General features: G+C 45.7%; 1 protein-coding gene across 1 annotated transcript; it reads right to left on the minus strand.

The window, feature by feature from the left end:
* Positions 1-352: 352 nt before the first annotated feature.
* Positions 353-18,606, minus strand: LOC115074310. Its single transcript, XM_029573634.1, has 5 exons — positions 18,546-18,606; positions 8,681-8,802; positions 3,296-3,332; positions 1,238-1,281; positions 353-1,096 (listed from the first exon to the last, which is right to left on the minus strand). The coding sequence occupies exons 1-5, from the start codon at positions 18,604-18,606 to the stop codon at positions 353-355; spliced, it is 1,008 nt and encodes a 335-aa protein (XP_029429494.1).
* Positions 18,607-21,755: the final 3,149 nt, after the last annotated feature.

Below are 21,755 nucleotides of genomic sequence, written 5' to 3' on the forward strand. Positions count from 1 at the left end.
CTGCTAACATACTTATTTGTATTTATTTTATTTAAAAATTCAGTGGATCTCTAATGTATGTAACTGTGTCTCATACAAATTCATTATGGATATCCTGAAAACCAGACTAGTTAGGGTGTGCCTCCAGGATAGGGTTGTGACTCATGGTTCTAAAGGTGAGACTGTGGGGCTGGGTTCTAGTCCTGTCTCTACTGCTGACTCTCTGCTTGTCCTTGGACCAGTTTCTATATCCCTATGCAGAACTAAAAGTGGAGCGATGAGCTGGCGCTTCTTTCTGGCCTGTGTCATCCCCGGATTAGGAAGGTCTTACTTTGACAAACTGACTTCTCTCAGAAGGTCCATGTTAACCAACTTACAGGGCCTTCCGGTCATCATTTCCCCAAACACCACAGGCGAAACTGAATCTCTCAAACCATAAACTCTCTGAGAAAACAGCATACCAGTTGCCGTTGTCATCTGAAGCAGTTAATGTTTCCAATGGGATTTTTCCAAGAAGACTCTCCTCCCTCTGGAGTTGGAATTGAAAGAATGAGAGGGCAGAGAGATTGGGGTCTGTGGGAGCTGACCCTGGTGCTGATGACTCTAAACCTATCGCAGGGTTTGGGCAGTTGAGGGTGGCTTCTCTACCCACATCAGAAATCTCCGGAGGCGGGCTCTGGTGCAGGACATCCCTTGAGGCAAGCTCAGGGAGGTCCCTGGTAGAGCGGATCAGCGTATCTTGGGGTTGGCCACTGCTTTCAGTGCTTCCTCTTCTATAAAGGCAGGAGGACTCCAGTAGGTTTGAGGCTGGTAGGTCTGTTGCCTTGCAATTCAATAAAGACAAGGATACCAGAGGAGGAGCCAATGATGTGTGGAGCTTGGTGAAGAATGAACAGGATTGTACCGCTGACACATTTTGGTTTGCTTCCAGATGGCTTTTCTTCAATTCTCTGCTGTTACCTTCTCCAGGATGTCCCAAGAAACAGCTGTCAGAGCAACACTGTGGGCTTGGAGGTTCATGGCACAGGTTAGTCTGGTTCAAGTCATCCTTCAGTATTTCAGCTAGGATGTCCAGATCTTCTAGGCTCTTCAGAACTTGCTTTGCCTTTTTCTTGCTCTATGAGAAAAAAAAAATAGAATGGGTATCTTACTTCCTGCCACATAGCTAACATGTTTAAAGAGCTACTCTAGTATCTTACTTCCTGCCACATAGCTAACATGTTTAAAGAGCTACTCTAGAGCAAAGGATACTACTTACGGGTTTCTGTTGCTTTCTTGAATAAGGAAGGGAGCTGCTTTTCACTGTAGGATAGAAACACAAGGTAATGTGATGATGTGATGGAATAAAAGAATACGTCTGTTTTGCTGTGAGTGTTCTAGACCAGTGTTTCTCAACCACTGGTCCACGGACAGGCACTGGCCCATGGAGCAACAGTGATTGCAGAAGGATGGAGAGGAAGCGAGACCTGCTCTACGGTTGCATTGCACCCTGCACCACAGCCAGCAGATACTTTACCTAAATCCCATCCTCTGCCTTGCCTGGCCCTGTCTCGCCCTGCAGAACCTTTTTCCAATTGGGTCTATTCTCAAGGCCCGAGCTCTGGGAGGAGAGCAGCTGCAGATGTGAATATAAATGAGGTGGTGGGGGGGGGGGACACGACTGCGTCAGTATCTGTTCTGCTCTTGGGCTCTGCTTCCCATACAGGGGGACGAGGCCACTGCAGGACCGAAGAGTGGAACAGACGCTGATAGCTGCAGCTGCTCCCTTTCCAGGGAGTACAGAAAATACTGCTTTTCTGTACATCCTCCGACTTAATAGCGTAGAGATATTAAGTTGGAGGAACCAAAATTAAAAAAAAAAATAAAAAGATAAAAAATAAAATAAAAAATGTGCCGGAGGGTCAGCCAGGAAAACGGATGCTCAATTTTACGAGCGACCATTTTCCTAACCCGTGGCTCTGCACTGGTAAGGAAAACGGACGCTCGTAAAGCTGAGCGTCCGCTTTCCTAACCCGCAGACAGCTGACCTCTCCTGGGCGCCAGTTGCTAAGGAGTTACTAGGGGCGCGCTATTGCCCCTGACGCCTCCTTTTTTAGCACGACCCCTCATTTACATATAGTATCACACGCCCAGGAGAGGTGGCTGGGCTCGCGTAGGAAAGTGGGCGCTCAACACCGAGCCTTCGTTTTCCTGTAGACCTTACAGTATCGGCCTGAATGGCAGGAAGAAGTAAGGGCACAGGTTTTTTTTTTTTTTCATGCATCACAGGGTATCACCATGACACATGATACATGTAATCAGTCACAGGGAACCTCCACCTTACTCAATGAAATGTTGATGTGTTCTATCATATTATGCGACATTGTGTGCCAATAACTTGTGCTTACATTGTTGGTGGTGACCCCCCTCACTGAAATGCAATGTGAAGCACTTACCCAGCACCTGGGTTCAGTTCCTGGTTTAGAACTTCTGCTCCCAGGCCAGGCAGGGGGTGAGGATCCTGCAGAGGCAGTGCCCACAACCTCTTGTGGGGGGAGAGTGGGGAAGAATCCAAGTCGTTATGCAACTCCTATTGGACAAATGTGGAGCCTATAATTCCTTCTGACATTATTCTCATTAGGAAATAGTGTTCCAGATTCACAGGAAGGTAATAACGCTGTGGTTCTTGCACAGTAGCTTTGTTCAAAGCAGGCTGACCCAGTGGCTCCGTGGCGGTGCCCGGCGGCATGCTTCCATGTGGAAGATCCCAAGATTTGATTCCTGGATTGGGTCTTTGGCCCCCTGGGTTGACTGGGGCTGGGGCCAAGGATGCTGTGGAGGAATTGTTCACAGCTCCTGGAAGGAGGGGAGGAGAGAGCAGGGTAATACCCTGGTGCATGGCTCCCAGCTTCAGGACCATTACTGCAATAAATAGAAAGAGTGGATGAGTCAGGGCTGGTGCAAGGGTGTTAGGCACCCTAGGCGACCGCCTAGTTCACCTAATGGGACGCATCGGCCCTGGGGTGCGTGGATCTATTAAAATCGAGGATAAATCCTCAGGTAAGTGTGAATGGTGCAAGAATCCCAGCATTGGTTCTGACTGAGCTGAACAACAAGGAGAAAGGAAGAGCTAGTAGGAGACAAAACAAAATATAAAAAAAATCTTTGTGGAAAGTGTTTTGCAAATACAGAACCCATGTATATCCTTGTCTACCTTGGAAATTCAAATGACCATGCTGGGATTTGATCTTGTGATACACACAGACCTTATTGGAAGACATGTTAGATATAGGAACTTTCTCTCCCAAAATACTGTTATTTGCATTCAAGTACATACCCAAAGAACCCTTGGATGACACCTCCTTGATTGCTCCCTAAAGAGATGGAAAGAATGCAATGGTCAGCTTGGTTATGGAAAGGATGAGGAATAATGTTAGACATTTTCATGCGTATTCTAAAATGCTTAAGCAACAAACGCACCAGGGGTGATTAACCTCCACCAAGAAATAGGATTTAAACAACTCCAGTTCAAGAGAGCCTCATTGCCCTAATGATAACAGTTGTAATGGTTGGCATTCCAGAATGCATTTGTCTGACATAGACAGAATGGACTTAAAAGGGTAGCACTGAAGTCTCTTTCCAGACATAAGTCACCAAAATGGGAGGCAGTCTACACATGGCTCTTTTGAGACTCCCATTTCATACCCATGCGGGGTTTTCTTTTTATTAAAATCTGTTTTTTATTTTTACTTATACTGTCCCTGAGCTGTGGGAGCGGAGCATAAAGCTCAGGGTGGATTCAAGCTGCAACAAGCAGCTGATACTATAAGAGAAAACCTTTGCCCTTATCAGATGGCATTAGCTGCAGAAAGTTACACACACTAAGCAGTAACTGAGGGGCTAATGTAATCAGCTGAGCGTTAAAACCGTGCGCCGAAATTCAATGCAGTTTCTTATTGCACAAGCTAATATTTTGTTTAACTCCTGATGCAGCAAGCTAGTGACATGCTAATGCACCAGGGGTTAAAAAATGTGCTCCAACCAGAAAATGTGTTCCAAAAAAGGCATAGAATATAATTTATGAGCACAAAAAAAAAGCTTTCGGCATAGAAAATATGATTTATGCACATAAATCATGATTTTCTATATGTTAAACCTTTTCTTTGCAAACATTTTCTGGTTTGCATGCATTTTTTAACTCCCGATGAATTAGCATAGCATTAGCCTGTGAGCAAAACATGTTTGGAGTGTATGTGTGATTTAAATATAGAGAAGGATGTATATTTTTATGAAAAAGCATTGGGGTACATTTTAAAACATAGTGTGCGCACGTACTTTTGTTCGCGCACCAGGCACGAACAAAAGTACGCCGGATTTTATAAGATATGTGCGTTGCCGCGTGTATCTTATAAAATCTGGGGTCGGCGCGCGCAAGGGGGTGCACATTTGTGCAACTTGCGCGCGCCGAGCCCTGTGCGCGCTGCCCGTTCCTTCCAAGGCCGCTCCGAAATCGGAGTGGCCTCGGAGGGAACTTTCCTTCCGCCTCCCCCCACCTTCCCCCCACCTTCCCCTCCCTTCCCCTACCTAACCCACCCCCTCGGCCCTATCTAACCCCCCCCCCACCTCTATCATGAAAGTTACGCCTGCTCGAAGCAGGCGTAACTTTGCGCGCACCGGGCCGGCTGCTGTGCTCCATGTTCCGGTCCGGGGGCTGGTCTGGAGGCCGCGGCCACGCCCCTGGAACGCCCCCGGGCCGAAACCACGCCCATGGCACCGCCCCCGGATGATGCGCTGAACGCGTCACGCCCCCTCGACACGTCCCCGATGACGCGCCGACCGCATCACGCCCCCCCGACATGCCCACCCCAAGAAAGCCCCGGGACTTACGCGCGTCCCAGGGCTTTGCGCGCACCGGAAGCCTATGCAATATAGGCTCGGTGCGCGCAGGGGCGTTTTAAAAGGGTTACGCGTGTACCTTATGTGCGTAACCCTTTTAAAATCCGGCCCACTGTGCGATAAGGTTTAAATGGGTCAACAAAAAACATATTACAGAAGTAGTGCAATGTGCAGTCAGTGAAGAATAAAAAGATTTTGTTTGACAATTGTTAATTGGAAATACAGCTGTTTCTTGTATGGGAGATGGGGTATTCGATGTGTATAAAATACCACCTACAGATCCCGGTATTGGAACTCTTGCTTCTGTCCATAGACTAACAGCGCTAGAAACTTTACTCCACCTCAAACCAGTGTTAAGAAAAAATGAGTCAAACCAGCGCACCTCTCTGCTTTGGGGAGGGTTGAATACGAATGCCTTCATTCGCATGGGATTTCCATGCAAGGGCAGCAAGTATTTTTCAATGCACACATTTTCTGTGCACAAAACTCCTTGCTGCATTGGGAGTAAAGTTTGCATACAAAGTAATTGAATAGAAAATTATGACAACAGCTTAGCATGAACATGACTTGAATGTTTCAAGATGCAAGTTTCCGGTCCCTGCTTCAGGCAATGTGCTACTCTTATTTTAAACCAATTTTATTTTGGTGGGTTGGTACCATATTCTCTTTTGAATCTTAGAACCGATGAGCAGAATATAATTCACATTTTTGCTGCATTGTAGTTACATGTGTGGTAATGACTGAATGCCATAAAAAAAATGCATTGCTTGATGTAGAAAGCCGCTGGAATTTTTTTTTAAATTAAATTTTCATAATAATACAATCAAGAATTCTTGATCGAAGAACACATCTCAACATGTAAAACATAAGCCTCTTAACCAAGGTCAAGCAATTAGAGTACATCCATATATATTGATATAAACTTAGTCCACTAATGAGGAGAGAGAGGTTTGCTAATAGAGAAATTTAGGAAAAGCAAATAGTAATAATAAAAAAACCCAGACAATATTATCTTCAGGTCTTTAATCAGAAGCAAGAAAGTCTCTAACAGGTAAATTTTAAAAGGAGTGCATGCCTTTATGCACAAGTGACTGGGAAGAGGAGGGAGGGAGCGGGAGGAGGAGGAGTGAGGGAGGGGGAGGGAGAGAGAGAGACTGACTATGTCAGAGATACAATTTGACACATGGAAGCAAGCTGCTGGGCACTTTTAACCCAGGGTGGGTTTTGGGGGGGTCAGTGTTACAAGAGTCTCCAGACCCTTGGGCCCTAAGCAGACCAAATTAACATCAACCCCCCAAAACCCACCCTGAGTTGAAAGTGCCCCTCTTACAGGGGGAGATCTGTAGAGTGTCAGATTCTCTCACCTTCTCTCTCTCTCTCCCCCTGCCTTTCCCCCCTCTGGTTTTCAGTTATGCAGATAACATGGCTCATCTTGGCCCCACCCAAGAATGCCCATGCCCCGCCCATTTTCTGCCTTCTTATCCTTGACGCACGCACAGGTATGCATGCACATACTTCCCGGTTTCTTAAAATTTGCATGTATGGGGCCGTTTTCCATGAACAACGCTTTTAAGATCTACCTGAAATTGAGCAAAATCATAGAAAATATACTTAACTCCCTGGAGTTTAATATGACATTTACATGTAAAATTTAAAAGGAATTGAGACTTTAAAGCTAATACCCCACGCCTCAAAGCAAGAAATAACTTCCTTTTAGACTGTGTCTAAATTATGGGTACACAATGCAAGATTCTACATTAGGAGTCACCATTCAGGAAAAGGATTTAGATGTCATCATTGAAAATACATTGAAATCTTCTGTTCAGTGATTACAGAAGCAGCCAAGAAAGCAAATAGAATACTAGGAATTATTAGGAAAGGAATGGAGAATAAAACAGAGAATATCATAATACTCCTGTATCGCTTTATGGTGCGACCTCAACTTGAGTATTGTGCTCAGTTCTGGTCACCACATCTCAAGAAAGATGTAGCAGAATTAAAAAAGGAGCAGAGAAGGGCGACCAAAATGTAAAGGGGATGGAATTATTCCCCTATGAAGAAAGGCTAAAGAGGTTAGGACTCTTCAGCTTGGAGAAGAGATACCTGAGGCGAGATATGATAGAGGTCTATAAAATAATGAGTGGAATGGAACGAGTAAATGTTAATCAGTTGTTTACTCTTTCAAAAAGTATAAAGACCAGAGGGTACACAATGAAGTTATTAGGTAATATATTTAAAACTAATAAGAGAAAATATTTTTTTACTCAATTCATTGCCAGAGGATATAGTGAAAGCTATTATTCAAGCTGCATTTAAAAATGGTTTGGACAAGTTCCTGGAGGAAAGTCCATAAACCATTATTAAGGTGGAGTTGCAGAAATCCACTGCTTATTCTTGCAACAAGCAGCTTAGAATTTATCTGGCCCTTGGGATCCTGCCAGGTACTTGTGACCTGGATTGGCCACTGTTGGAAACAGGATACTGGGTTTGATGAACTCTTGGGCAGAACCAGTATGGCAAGTCTTATGTTCTTATATCCCTAGTAAAATCTGGAAAAATAGAGATCATTTTACCTATAAACATAGCTTCTCGGTTTGCAAAAAACAACCTAAAGGTTAAATATTTATTCGTCTCTTCAGCAAAGGTCACCACTAGGGTTACAATCTCTAAAGATTTTAGCTGTATATTTTCTAGATAAGCTGTCAAATCAAACTCTGCAGCTGTAGCATGATTAGCTATAGACTGACTCTCCATTGTGGCAGTTCGCCCTCATTCTGGTAAATAGTAAGCCTTTTCAAACCTAGGTACTGAATATTGGGAAAACTTTAAAAAATCAAGAAAAAATTGTTTAAGCATTTCAATAGGAGAAATAAGAGGGCATTTAGGAAAATTAATTTAAACGAAGATTTTGCTTACGAGACACATTTGAAAGATTTTCCAATTTTGAATGTAACATCAGATTATCCACAATTAAAAATGAATTACAGTTCTGTAAAACTGTACACTTTTCTTCCAAATTCTGAAATTTATCCCCCAAATCCTTAAGTGTTAGAGTGTGATTATTTACAGTGGATGATAAAGTTCCTTAGTTTGTTAGCACAGAATCCATCCTGCTGGATAAGGATTGCTCTATCTTTGTAATAGCTGCCCAAAGCACTGAAAGAAGTTCAACAGTTATTACTTCAGGCCTATTTAGAGTGAACAAATCTCTCCTTGAGGCAGTCCCCATCTCTGGAGTGCCCAATAACTGGGAAAGGCCCACCAGTGGGGGAAATAGGGTTAGATATCCCGAGGCCACCTTCGGCTCCAGTCCCAGAAACAGGAGAAACTGGCTTAGGGTGGAGAAAGGAGACAAAATACTCCACACTGATAGGGTTAATAGCAGCCTGATTATTACTGGGTAAACCTCCCTGAACAGCAAAGGAATCTATGGCTGAGTTTGTAGAGAAGAGGGAGCCGGTCCTGGTGGCAGGACTCTGACAGAGTGATTCTTGCCCATGCTGATGCAGGAAACCTATGGAAAATCCTCCAGCGATTCATCTCCTGGGGGCGCGCCCCTTAGGTGCATGGCATGTCTTAAATGAGGAAGCCCCGGTAATCCACGTCGGGGGCTGCGGGAGTCCTGGAAACACCGGAAGTAGAACAGGCAAGGGTCAGACAGCTCTCTCACTCGTTGCTGGCATGAACCAGGATGCAAAATTGATGGTAGCATCCTCTCTCTCCCTAGCCACTGAAATTATGACCAATGACCATGGGTGCATCAAACCGGCATGTGGGTGCACATGAGATGCATGCAGATGAAAAACATTATACAGGAGATACTGACCTGAATGGCATTTGTGTCTGTTTCTCTACCACTGCGGATTCTCCTGAGCAACTCTCTCACTGGCAATCTCACCTTCACACCAACGTACTGTTTCAGAGGAATTTTGCTGTTAATCTCTGAACCTGGAAAACAATGGGAACAGTTTAATCAGGAATCAGCCTTTCTCCTGAAGCTCTGTAAGCTCTCTTGGGCTTGCTGTCACCCCACCACCTCCACCACTTTCCCTCACATCAAAACCTTTGGTGGCAGCAGAGCTGCCGTGACTTGAGTAACAAATCTTCAAGGGTCATCAGCCTATTATCCAATATCCACCAGAACACTCATGGATCATTTGCTCCCTGGGAGAACAGGATGGAAAACCTGGAAGGCTGAGCTTTTCATGCCACTCTGCTAGACAACTGGAGGAAGATACTTGCAGAGTTACCAACCTACTGGAACTTCATGCCCTCAGAAGACCTGAATCCAGTCCTGTTTAATAACTGCCATCTCAACCCATTTTAATCTGCTTTTGCAAGATGACCTAGGCCAGAATGCATTGATTTTGAATTGTAATTTTAATTGCAATCCACCTTGAGACTATTCTAGAAAAAGGCAGAATAGCAAATGTTTATAAAATAAATATATAAATTAGCAAAGGCTATAGAAAACGAGGACTGAGCCTAAATTCCAGGATAATAAGCCACTGCATGAGGCCAAATACGCTGTCCTCTGAAGTATCTGCATATGGCAGGAACCAGAGATTTCTGAAATTTTTCTGTTGTAAAGGTACCATTTGCATGCTAAAAGCATCTCATGTTCTACCAAAGACATCAGAAATTTGGCCAGTAAGCTAATTCTTGGGAAAAGTTGAGTTACATTGAGGCCCCCATATGATATCAGAGCACTAAATTCCAACTCCTTTCCAACTTCAAAATGCAAAGGACAAGACATAAATGTCATTTTTGTATAATTTGCTTAAATATCCATGTCTTCATTTCTTTAAACAACATGCACCTGCAGGTTACCATGAAACAGGATACTCCTCTTGCAAAGAAAGTATTAATTACGTATGCAGTCTATCTAGTACTAGTGCCAAAGTCATTGTCATGTCTAGGATTGCTCTGTCTTACCAGTTAACACAGAGAAGTCTTGATAGAGGTGTGGGGAGCTTTGACAGCTCTCACTCTCCACGAGGTTCATGTCTTCTGTTGACTCAGAGGCTGGTAAATATGGGCTTTGTTGGCCTTCCGGTATGGGACTAGCAGTCTCCCCAGGCAAAGGGGAACTCTGGTCCCTAGCAATGCCCCATGCACCTCTTTCACTGCTATTCTGACAATCCTATGGATCAGGATACAGGCTGAATCACTGTATCATGTCCATTCTCTAAATTTAAAAAAAAAAATCCTAGTTAGGAACCACCTATACAAACTTCCACAATTAAGGCTTCCTTCTAATGATCATGTATCCCATCAATGCAAAAGGATGTTAGCATTTTCTTCTCACCTCCTAATTCTCCACCTACTGTTTACAAACCAGATATGTTTGTATTTTTAAATGTAATTGATTTGCAATGCTCAGACATCATAGCGTCCACAGAAGCTGTCATTAGCAACTGCTCCTGAGTGTTTCATGGGCTTGCTAATTTATAAACTTTAACAGCGTCATACAGAAGAGGGCCGCTCCCTTTTTCCCTGGAAATTACACATAGGCAGCACAGTACTTTTGTCCTCCAGCTACTGTTGTTTTATGCACACCACTCAAGCATGTTAGTCAAATGGAAGCCAAACTTTATCTTGCCTTTGACATCAAAAGTAGGTCTACCTAAAATCAAAGGTTGTTACTCATCTTTGGCAATGCTCAGACCCAATCAGAGCTCTGAGCTGCTTTTAGAACCAGCTTCTTTCTGCTCAGGATGCCACTGAAATATACAATCTGGAATTAATACACCAAAGAAGGGGTCATGCATAGAAGCACCCAGGAAATGAGATAGGAGATTGCAGAAAGAGGAAGACAGGCAATTGACTAGAATGGGTTATAAATTTTGTAAATATCTGGAGAGGCTAAGATAAGCTGAGAAAGTACCCAGGAAAGCAAAGATGCAAATAGAATAAAAAATAACTGATATGGTAAAATGGAGGTGGGGGCAAGACCTTTTTTTTTTAAATATGTTAGTGATAGGAAGAAGTGCAAAAGTGGCACTATAAGACTCAGAGGTGAAGGGGAAGAATATGTAGAGGCTGTTGAAGAAAAAGTGGAATTGCTTAACAAATATTGCCTTTCATTATTCACTTAGGAAGGGCCAGGAGGTTCTACATTATAACCCATAGACCCCATGATCCAATATCATGGGTTGAATAAAGATGCTGATGATCCATGGCAGAAAAATGCCATGCAAGAGACAGGAAGAAAATATTTGCACTCACCTATCAGACATCTGTCTTTGCTGCAAAGCAATTAGTTACAGGGGTTTGTTTTGCTCTATGAATACTCTCTCTTCCTCCAAGCCTTCTGTCCACAGTTCAGAGTCCAAGGAGGCACTTGCCATATGTAGATATGCTCCTCTCTTTAACTTTACTCCTCCCAATACATTAAGGGGCAGATTTTAAAACCTGCGCGCGGGCACAGATTTGTTCGTGCAACCCGGTGCGAACAAATCTATGCCCGATTTTATAACATGCGCGTGCAGCCGTGCGCATGTTATAAAATCCAGGGTCAGCACGCGCAAGGGGGTGCACAATTGTGCAACTTGCGCACGCCGAGTCGCACAGCCTGCCTCCGTTCCCTCCGAGGCCGCTCCGAAATCGAAGCAGCCTCGGAGGGAACTTTCCTTCCGTCCCCCCGCACCTTCCCCTCCCTTCCCCTACCTAACCCACCCCCCAACCCTACCTAGAACCCCCCTTACCTTTGTTGAAGAAGTTACGCATGCCGGCCAATGGCCGGCCCGCGATCCCGGGTACAGCGGGCCGGCCATTGGCCATTGGTTAAACTCTTGCTGAATGTTACGCTGTTTACTGGTCTTCTGTGGGTAGTCTCGCACTAGGGTGTGCAGGAATTTTTGATTTGTTTTGTTCTGTTGGTAGAGGAGGCTTTTGTTTCATTTCATTAAAAAATATATATTTTGTTTTATTTCATTTTGTTTTGGTGTACGCTATTTTATAATAGCATGAACTACATTAAAAATTAAAATTCCATGCTGCAAATATTAAAAAACAAACAAAAAAAAAGACCCTGGCCTTGTTCCGCATCCCACTTCACTCCAGACCATACCTAGACCATCTCCCCACCCCCCTCGCAGTTTATCCACTTGTCCATGATCCAAAGCCGGTGCCGTATTTCACAAAGATGCCAGCCGTAGGTCAGCCAATGCCATTTTGAAATACGGCACCGGCAGGGCAGGAGCATCTGGGGATCAGTCCTGCCCGCTTTGGACTATAGGCATGAGGGTAAACTGGGGTGAGGTATCTTGGGGGAATGGAAACTGGGCTTTAAAATATTTTTTAGGCTTGTTTAGTCAGGTGGAGAGGGGGAGGCTGTTTCCAAATAGAACACAAATGAACTAAAGTTTGTTCATTTTTCTTTCATTTCAAAAATGAAACGAAACAGGAAATGTTGTTTTTTTTCCTTTTTCGTTTGCAATGAAAGCACATCCCACTTTCTCCTCACTAGCGGTATGTTATCACATATTACATTAGATTTATTATTTTTGCCCTTTATTCATACATGCAGTGGGTAGAAAACCAGAACTGGATCAGTCTCAGGCATGGAGCTCTATGATAAGGTTAATTTCTAGTGTCACATGTGCATGTTCTGAGAACTTTACCAATGTCCCATGATGCACTGCTGTGTAGCGCAGTTAAGTGTCAGAGGTCTTCATTTTTTCAGAAAAAATCTAAGTTACCCAGAGAAAAAAACTCTGGAATTAAACATATCCCCTTCTCATTGGCTAAATTTTATCCAAGGGTGGGGTTGTTCCAAGGGTGGAGCTTAAGTATAGCCAGGGAAAAAGAGGGAAGGCTGGGCAAGGGAGCAGTTAAATAAATTTGAGCTGTTTTCAGAGCATAAAAGTTGCAAAACAAGACAGACCTCATGGCTTCTGTTCTTGTTCCCCAGCTCCTGAGCCAAGTTCCCACTATTTTTTATGTGGAGATTATCTTCCCCATCTCCACTTGAAATCTCACAGGTGACCAGTGAGAGCATAAGGCACAAGTCTAGAAAACAGGCCAGAGTGACAGAGTCTTTTAAAAAGAGAAATGTTAACAAAATGACAGATTCCATGATGTCAAGAATTCACAATGGCGTGGTTTTACTGAAAAAAAAACCCCCAAAATAAAAAAAGACATATTCATGTATCATTCAGCTGTCCCGGTGCCATATAATTAGGCATTTTTCTAAGTCTTGTTTCCTGGTTGGGAAGTGAATTTGAGTTTTAAATATAACCTTTCTGGGCTGGCCGTAATCCTGCAATTTTCCACTTGGTTGGTTACCTCTATAATACTGTAACATTTCCTGGTCTCCACAAACGGGGCAACTCTCAAACAAAGCCTGCCTAATTTCAAAAGGAAAGTCTGCATGAACTTCCTCTTTGAAATGTGCTCATGGGTTCCAAGGGCCCTGTGAGCTTTGCACCTGTTTTTGCCTTTGGAGAGATGTTTGTTGGAAAACCGTGCATGCAGATATGAAAACCTCCAGCGCATCCTACACCTCTTTCCAGGAATCACTTTAGGAGTCTGGGAATCAGGACCCCCCTTCAGCCGGAACCTTTTTGCCTTTCTGGAGTTACAAAGCCCACAATAGTTGTAGTTGCTGGTGAATAGTTTGTGAGTCTACCTTCTAAACTGGTTGAGCCCTGCTAGAAAGTGCAGGGCCGGTGTAAGAGTATTTTGGCACCCTAGGTGAACTTTTGGTCATGCACCCTCCTCCCCCAGCTTACCTATTGGTGGCAGCTCCAGCACCGCGCTCCGTCCTATCAGCGGCAGTGGGTCCAACAAAGTGCTCCCTTATTGGGCAGTATTAGCTCTGACACGGCACCCCACTAGGCCTTGTGATGGCAGGATTTTGCCTCCTCTAAAGCTTTGGCGCTCTAGGTCGGATTTTCACCATGATTCAGTTTTTAAAAATTGCTCTTTTTCCATGTTAGCACCAGCAGCCGGGTTCCACTCTGGAGCTCTTCCCAAAATGATCATTACAAATCTAAAGCCCACCTTCCCTGTGCCATCATCTGATCCATGCATTGAAACTCCACAGCTCATCCTGCCTTTGGTTGGGGGGGGGGGGGGGGGCTGTGTTTATTTTCTCAGTTCCCTCTAGAAGGCAGTGCTTCGCCTGCTTGCTTGGTACTGAAGCTTGCTCTGGCTTTGTTTCCTGCTCCGAGGCTCAGTTTTGCCAAAACTTCCTCTACCCACTGTGTGCTTGGAGCTCACACAGCTGCCTAGTGAAAGCTTTCATTGGTGCCCTCTTCAGCTGAGATCGCTGGTGGAACCTTGCCCTCTCATGAAATACTTTGTGCTTGGGGTTACAGTTAAAGTACTCCAGTACCTTCTCATACCTTTTCCTGTGTCCCTCAACCCAGGCTCCGTAGTGTAAGTGAGTGTGTACAATGGCACAGTCCCGTCCTATGCTTGCAGCTTGGTTGCCATCCTGTACCTGGCAAGCCCATGATGCCAGTCAAGCCAGGACGCTGGATCATCAGAGCTGGGGCCTGCAGGAGGGTCGAGCTTTGCCATCCTGTTGCACCAAGGGGCTCACTGAGGACTGGAACTTGGGCTGTGAGGCTGTCAGACTCCCCTGAGGTTCAAACCTCTGTCGCCATGTCACATTCTAGATGGTTGTAAACCGATTATTTAAGCCTAGCTAGGCCCTATCCCAGAACGACTCGCCCACAGAATCTTAACAGTCAGCGAACTTCCTTACCATTCCCCAGGGCACGCCCTCATGCTCCATGACCTTTGCTAACAACCTTATTAAAAATGCCTTTAAGTGAACATCGTGCATAGAACACATCACCTCTTCCACCTCCTTCCTCCCTGCTCTTCCCTCCACCTCTGCATATGCAGCCTTTTGCTGCAGGGCTAGGAGTGGGAGGGCTGCAGCAGACCCTCTGGGAATCCTGCTGACAGAGAGGAGAAGAAGAAGGAGGAGGAGGAGGAGGAGGAGGAGGAGGAGGAGGAGAGACTCATCCTCCCAGCATGTCAGACAAGCTGTAAGTGATTTGTGGGGAGAGACGCCAGGGAAGAGGTGAAAACTGAAAGGGGAGGTGACGAGAAGGAAGGGTGAAAGCTAGGAGAGCCAGGGGTGTGAAGAACAGGTGAATCCTGGGGAGTGGGCTGTGACTAGGAGGTGATGAATGCTGTGGGGAGACAAGGAGCAGGTGAAAGGTGGGGGGGGGGGGGGGAGCATGAGGAGGGGGTGAAGGCTGGGGAAGTAGCGAGGAGGCGGTTGCAAGGTGAGAAGGGTGGTGAGAAGAGAACATGTGCAAGAGGTGGTTTTTGGTTCTCCTCAGAGCTGGCACCCCTAGTGCTGGAGTACATGCAGCACTCGGCCTTGCTGGGCTGCCTGTGTCACCTGGCTCTTCTGTCCCTCCTGGAGCTATTGCAGCCTCTGGCCCCCACTAGGCACAGGCATTTCTCAGTTCCTCCAGCTGCTCTGGGTCATCAGCCATACACTTCTTCTGGCAAATATCACCTCTGTCCTCTTGGGGATGCTCATTTGTCTTATGTATTGCATTTAACCAGCTCTTTCTTTTGAGAAGAGAATCAAGTCAGATCCCCAGCTCAAGATAGCCTCTAAAAGGCCAATTTTTTTCTCAACTGTAGTAATTCAGAAACAATTGGGTTTTTTTTTTTTTTAAGATTATAGTTTGCTGCCCCAGGTCTTAGCAGTCACCTACACTATCCTACACCTGAACTTGGATTACGTAGACTGTAACTTGAAAGACAAATGCAACTCTTTCATGTACTCTGCTAGTCTCTTGTAAAAATGATTTTACAACTGTTTTCTTCTCTTGTGTCAAGAAAGGGCTGCATACCATCTTTTATTGGACTAATGTGCTTTATTATCTAAGCTGCCAACAGTCTACAGAGGGTCCTCTAACAAGCATGGCGGGTTCTCAGAAGCAGTTTGGCAGCCACATGGCTTTAATCAGCAGAGGCAGGAGGTATGAAAAAGCACCTATATTTTGCAGAGCTGTTCATCACAAGGAAAAGAGCCGGGATGCGTCTTTTCAGAGCTGAGTTATTATACAATACTCGCCTGTTCCGGGTTCAGACCGTGCACACTGGCATTCTGCGCTGACCTGGGGGGCTAATCTCACTGGGGGCTACCTGAGGGGCTTATCACCTGCATGCACACAGGACTACCTCGGGTGTTTACCCAATATAAACACAATTACAGGGATTATACCTGGGGGCTTGAACCCAGAAGCTTGTTCCCCAGACAAATAGCCACACATACACTTTGATTCAGTACATCACGGTTCCAGGTATTTAGGAAAGTAAGTTTATTTGAGCAATAGGAGGATAGAACAAATAAAATCAGATCATACAGAAGAAGTAATGGTAGATAATAACAATTGCTACATATATATAAACTTATATTTTTCCAAAGGATCGGTCTGTGCTATCACGTCCAGAAGCACTCTCTGCCTCCCTCTCTCTCTCTCCCTCTCTCTCTCTGTTATTACTCCTTATACACTAAATGCTTGGGAAAAGCAGCGATGTTCCCTCCCTCTGAGTTCTTATCAATCTCAGGTGCAGCTGTGAGGCCTTCTCTCTCCCAGGCTTTAGTATAAGTTAATTGCTTGCTTTCTGATCATAGACCTACTGGAATAACTAAAACAAACAGACTCTTGGCCTGTTTGTAAGCATTTAACAGTGCAAAACAGTAAATATGAGTTCACTCAGAAGTTGGCCTGAGGCCTTCAAACTAGTCTGAATCCATACAGTGTAACCTCTATATACATCCTCAGCCAAAGTAATAAAAAATGACTCCAACACCGCCTAAAGCAGGGCTTTCCAAATCTGTCCACATGACTCCATAGCCAGTCGGGTTATCGAGATATCCACAATGAACATGCATGAGAATTGTTTGCATATACTAACATTTATCTCATGCATAGTCATTGGGGATATCCTGAAATCGCAACTAGCCACGGAGTTACAGAGACAGGTCTGGGAAGCTCTGCCTAAAGATCCTGATGTCTAGTCCAGGGCTTCCTCCAAAATCGGTCCTGGGATCCCACAGCCAGTTAGATTTTCACGATAACCATGATGGATATGCATGAGATAGATAAACATATATTGTACCTGGCAAGTACTCAAAGCACTAAGGGGCGGATTTTCAGAGTTCTGCTCGCCTAAATCCGCCTAAATCCGGGCGGATTTAGGCGAGCAGGGCCCTGTGCGCCGGTGCACCTATGTTCAATAGGCCTACCGGCACGCGCAGACCCCGGGACTCGCGTAAGTCCCGGGGTTTGGCGAGGGGGCGTGTCGGGGGCGGGCCCGGTCGTCGCGGCGTTTTGGGGGCGTGTCGGCAGCGTTTTGGGGGCGGGCCCGGGGGCGTAGTTACGGCCCGGGGCGGTCCGGGGGCGTGGCCGCGCCCTCCGTACCCGCCCCCAGGTTGCGTCCCGGCGCGCGGGGATTTACGTCTCCCTCCGGGAGGCGTAAATCCCCCAACAAAGGTAAGGGGGGGGGTTTAGACAGGGCCGGGCGGGTGGGTTAGGTAGGGGAAGGGAGGGGAAGGTGAGGGGAGGGCAAAAGAAAGTGCCCTCCGAGGCCGCTCCAATTTCGGAGCGGCCTCGGGGGTAGGCCTCGGGGGTAGGCCTCGGGGGTAGGCTGCGCGGCTCGGCGCGCGCCGGCTATACAGAATCGATAGCCTTGCGCGCGCCGATCCAGGATTTTAGCGGATACGCGCGGCTACGCACGTATCTACTAAAATCCCACGTACTTTTGCTGGCGACTGATGCGCCAGCAAAAGTACGCCAATTCGCGCGGTTTGAAAATCTACCCCAATGTGTATATCCCATGACAATCATGAAAATTAAAAAAGCATTTTAATAAGAAAAGGAGGAATATATAAATGGGAATTCCAGCATTAGTCCCCTTGTAAGAGGACTTCAGCCCCCACCCATTCTGGTTTTCAGGTTATCCCCAATGAATACATTTGCACACACTGGAGAAGAGCAGATAAATATATCTCTTGTATATTCTTTAGATGTAACCTGAAAACTCAATTGGCAGCGGTGGGGAGTGAATCCCACTGCACCAGTCAGAAATAAAAATTACGGGCTGACGGACAGGAGTTTAGGGCAGTAATGATCAGGAGGAGGAACCTCGAACGTGTTTTACTGCATAACCTTGTTTGTGTATGTCAGGGCTTTATTCAAATAACATACAGTAGCTACATCACTGGGAAATGTGTTATTTTTCCTGAAAAAACAACAGGCGCCTTATCTGTAATGATCACCCGTGCGCCCAAGAGCACTCATTCATTTATAGAGCAGAATCTGCTTCTAGTCCATGGGAAAGAATCGGGCTCACCTAATCTGCAGCCACTCTCTATGCAAAGCTCCCCCACAATAGGAGAATGTCTAAGTATCAGACTTCAACGTCCAGACAAGAGAGTGCAACAGAGCATTAGTAATTAGGGCTGGGCAGGTTGTGGACAAAGCACAAAAAGAGAACCGGCAATTCACTTCTTGATGTGGAAGCGTCAAAAACTGCAAACCATGCAAATAAAAAGTACAAATTCTTGCCCCCCCTCCCCCAATTTAGGCCTTCTGGAAATTTTGGGTTTAATTGCAATTTACAGCAATAAAATCAACATGATGAGGCAACCCAGGGGACAATCTTCAAACTGTGCACTGAGGCAAAAGTCCGTGGGAACTTTTTACCTAAGGATATCACACCAATTTTCTTTTTCTTTCTTTCTTGTTTCTCTTCCTGCTCCTTCATACTTCCAGCGCAGTTAGAACCGGGGCTGGTAAATGGCGCTATAAGCCTTCATTCAGGTGCTTCCGTTAGACAAACCAGGCAACCACCTGCAGCGCCAAAATGCTGGGGGTGGCATAATCCTGACCGTGTGGGGCACAGAGAGGTGCTGTGCCAGATCTGATACCAACCAAGGTCAGCGCGCTGTGACTGAAGCCACTGCCAACAGGGAAGTTGGGGGTGAGGAGGGTGCTTGACCGGCCCTGCCTTTAATCCCAACAACCCGGGAATTTTCCCCCTATTTTATATCCCTCCCATCTCGCGGCATGCGGTCAAGGTCTTGTAGGGGGGTTTCGGTGAATCCCGAAGAGGCTCAACCCTTAGCAGAGCACGCTGGCACTGAAGATGAAGTGCAGCGGGTACCAGCGAATGCAAAGAGAGGGGAGCAGCCAGGTCGGGGCCAAGGAGCCTGAAGAGGAAGGGGGCGGGACAGAGCCGCTGTTGCCCACAGCATCATCTTGGTTTCCGGATTCCTCCCCCCCCTTCCCCCTGCCCCGGGCGATATCCTCATGCTGAAAGGAGGAGTCAGCGGTTATCTGTTCCCGCTGCCTCTTTTGCCAACTTCCTTCTGAAGTCAGAATCATGGGGACCAGTGGGGGGTCTCATGAGACTATGGGGGGCCTCACACGGTTTGACTTTGTGGGGAAGCTGGGGGATGAGGAAGCTGGAGCATGTAAGAAGCACTTCTGCGGGCAAACGCCTGACAACTGGAGGGGAACATAGAATTGCACGTGGGAGAAGGGGAGGGAAAGGGGGAAGAGGAGGATAGATGACTGGGCTGGGGGGGTGTGGAGATGAAAACTGATGATTGCATGGGGGGGGGGGGGGGGAGAGAAGAGGAGGACAGATGATGCAACTGGGAGGGGGAGTGAAGAAGAAGAAAGTGGATGATTGTTCCAGAACAGGTAGATGTGAGAGGAAGACAGGTGACTGGGCTAGGAGGGATGGTTTGTGGAGAAGAAACTAGATTGTGGCTTTAGGAGAGGGGCAAAGGATTGCACCCAGGGTGGAGGGTGGCAACCAAGATGATTATTGGGGGAGGGAGGAAAGGGAAAGAAAGGAAGAAAAATGATTATGCCAGGGGGGTGGAGGGCACAGAGAAATATAGGTGATTATGCAGGGGGGGGAGGGGAAAAGAAAGAAGGGAAGGTGATTACTCCAAAGAGATGGGGAGGGGGAGAGGGAAGGGAAGGGGAATTGAGAGAATGGGCTTCCAGGGGAGGTGATGAAGGGACAAAAACAGTAATGGAAGCCATGGGATAAGTACAGAGGATCCTTAATTGCAAAGAATTGAAGGGAAAGCCATAAATGACCTTTGGTCTATGCTATTGCAATTAAACTGGGCAGACTAGAAGGGCCTTGTCTGTAATCATATTCTCCGTTTCTGTGTTTCAACAGCACAGGAGGTCTGGAGCTCTGCGAAACACCATTTCTAACCTTTGCAAAAGTTAATCACGTCTTGTTTTTTTTTTTTTGGGACATGATACTGACATCTAAAGACCACAGCACTCCCAAGAAGGCCGAACTCTGCTAGGGTTCTAAAGATTTCATTTCCATAAGCAGCACAGTTGGGTGGCTGACTAACCTATACCGTTCATTGCCAGCACCTGTTTGCTCTGTAAACATGTTTTTCTCTAAATGTTGATGTATCGGATTAAGCACGGAAATATTTTCTCTGTTTGCTCAGCACCCTTAGCCCTGTGGTGCTGTATTAAATTTCACAAATAGAATCTCTTCTGCTTATGGTGCTTATATATGCAATGCCTGCCCATGCAAATTAAAGCTGCATTGTGTATTTATGTAGATCTCAACAAGCTTATTAACCATAAGTTGCCAAGTTTGCCATCCATCCATCTGTCCTCTCTTGACAACTGGACATGGCAGCAGGGCGTCGGTTAATCTCCTTTCAGAAAGGGTAAAAGCCGATTTCATCCAAACAGGGTCCCTGCTCACTTTTTATTATTTTGAGTTCCAAGAAAACACACACATAGGTGCTTCATGATTTATCTCGCATGGAATGTTTCGGTTACTAAAAATGTAACCGTAATGACCTCATTGACAGTTTCCAATAAGCTGTGCCTCAATTCATGTCCAGTCACTGATGATCTGCAGACTGGACACGATAATTCAGTAAATAGAAATAGCTGGAGGTCAACAGGGTTGGCATACAGTGGATTTGTTATAAAGAAGAACCTCTGTGTTTTGTGCTAGGGTATCCTTTCCAGGTTATATTCATGCACACCTTGTTACTACTATTGCTTATCAGTTTTATAGTACTACTGGATATGCAGTGGTAGGTAGATATATAGATACACATAAGAGACAGTCACGACTACATGGAGCTTGCAAATACGAGGCTTCATGAAATTTAATTATTTCAGTAAACATAGTTAAAATCAACAAGGATCTGTTCAGGAAGTTTAAAATTTAACAGTAATCTCAAAAAGGATTTTTTTTCTTTTTTAAAACAACTTGAATGTGGACAGAGAAGGAGCATGACCCACCAACTCAAGAAGAATGAAACAGGCATAGAATGCAGCAAGGTGGAAAGTGTGGAGTCAGGAATTGGCAGTGAAGGAGACGGGCACAGATGGAGTAGAGGTGGTGAGGAAGGGTGCAGCTGGAGATAAGAAAGGAGAGGGTAATGAGGGGCTGCAGAGTAAATGCACCTGGAAGTGAGTAGGATCAGGCCTGGATTTAGGCATAGACAACATAGGCAATTGCCTAGAGTGCCAAATTTTGAAAATGCCAAATACCCATGCCAAAGAGGAGTGCAACTGTGCTAAGGAGGAGCCTACTCTAGCAACCCACTTCAAAGGGGCACGCCCATGGCCCTCTGGGACTCTGGAGGAGAAGATGATGTAGAGGGATTTTTCAGGGATCTCAGGGTCTCCCACCCCCCTACTATCCAATCCTGCCTATGGGTGCCCAAATCCTAAATCTGGCCACAAAGCTTAAATGAACACCATGGTCCATCTTAGTCGACACCTCATGGAATGGACTGGATGGCAACAGATACATCCTGACTTACCTTGAGGAGGAGCTGGAGGGCTGGGGTGGCTGAAGTGGAACAACTGTGGGCCAGATTAAAAGGAATTATAATAAAGGCAACA

The sequence above is a fragment of the Rhinatrema bivittatum genome, chromosome 12, assembly GCF_901001135.1.
Source record: "Rhinatrema bivittatum chromosome 12, aRhiBiv1.1, whole genome shotgun sequence".
NCBI lineage: Eukaryota > Metazoa > Chordata > Amphibia > Gymnophiona > Rhinatrematidae > Rhinatrema > Rhinatrema bivittatum.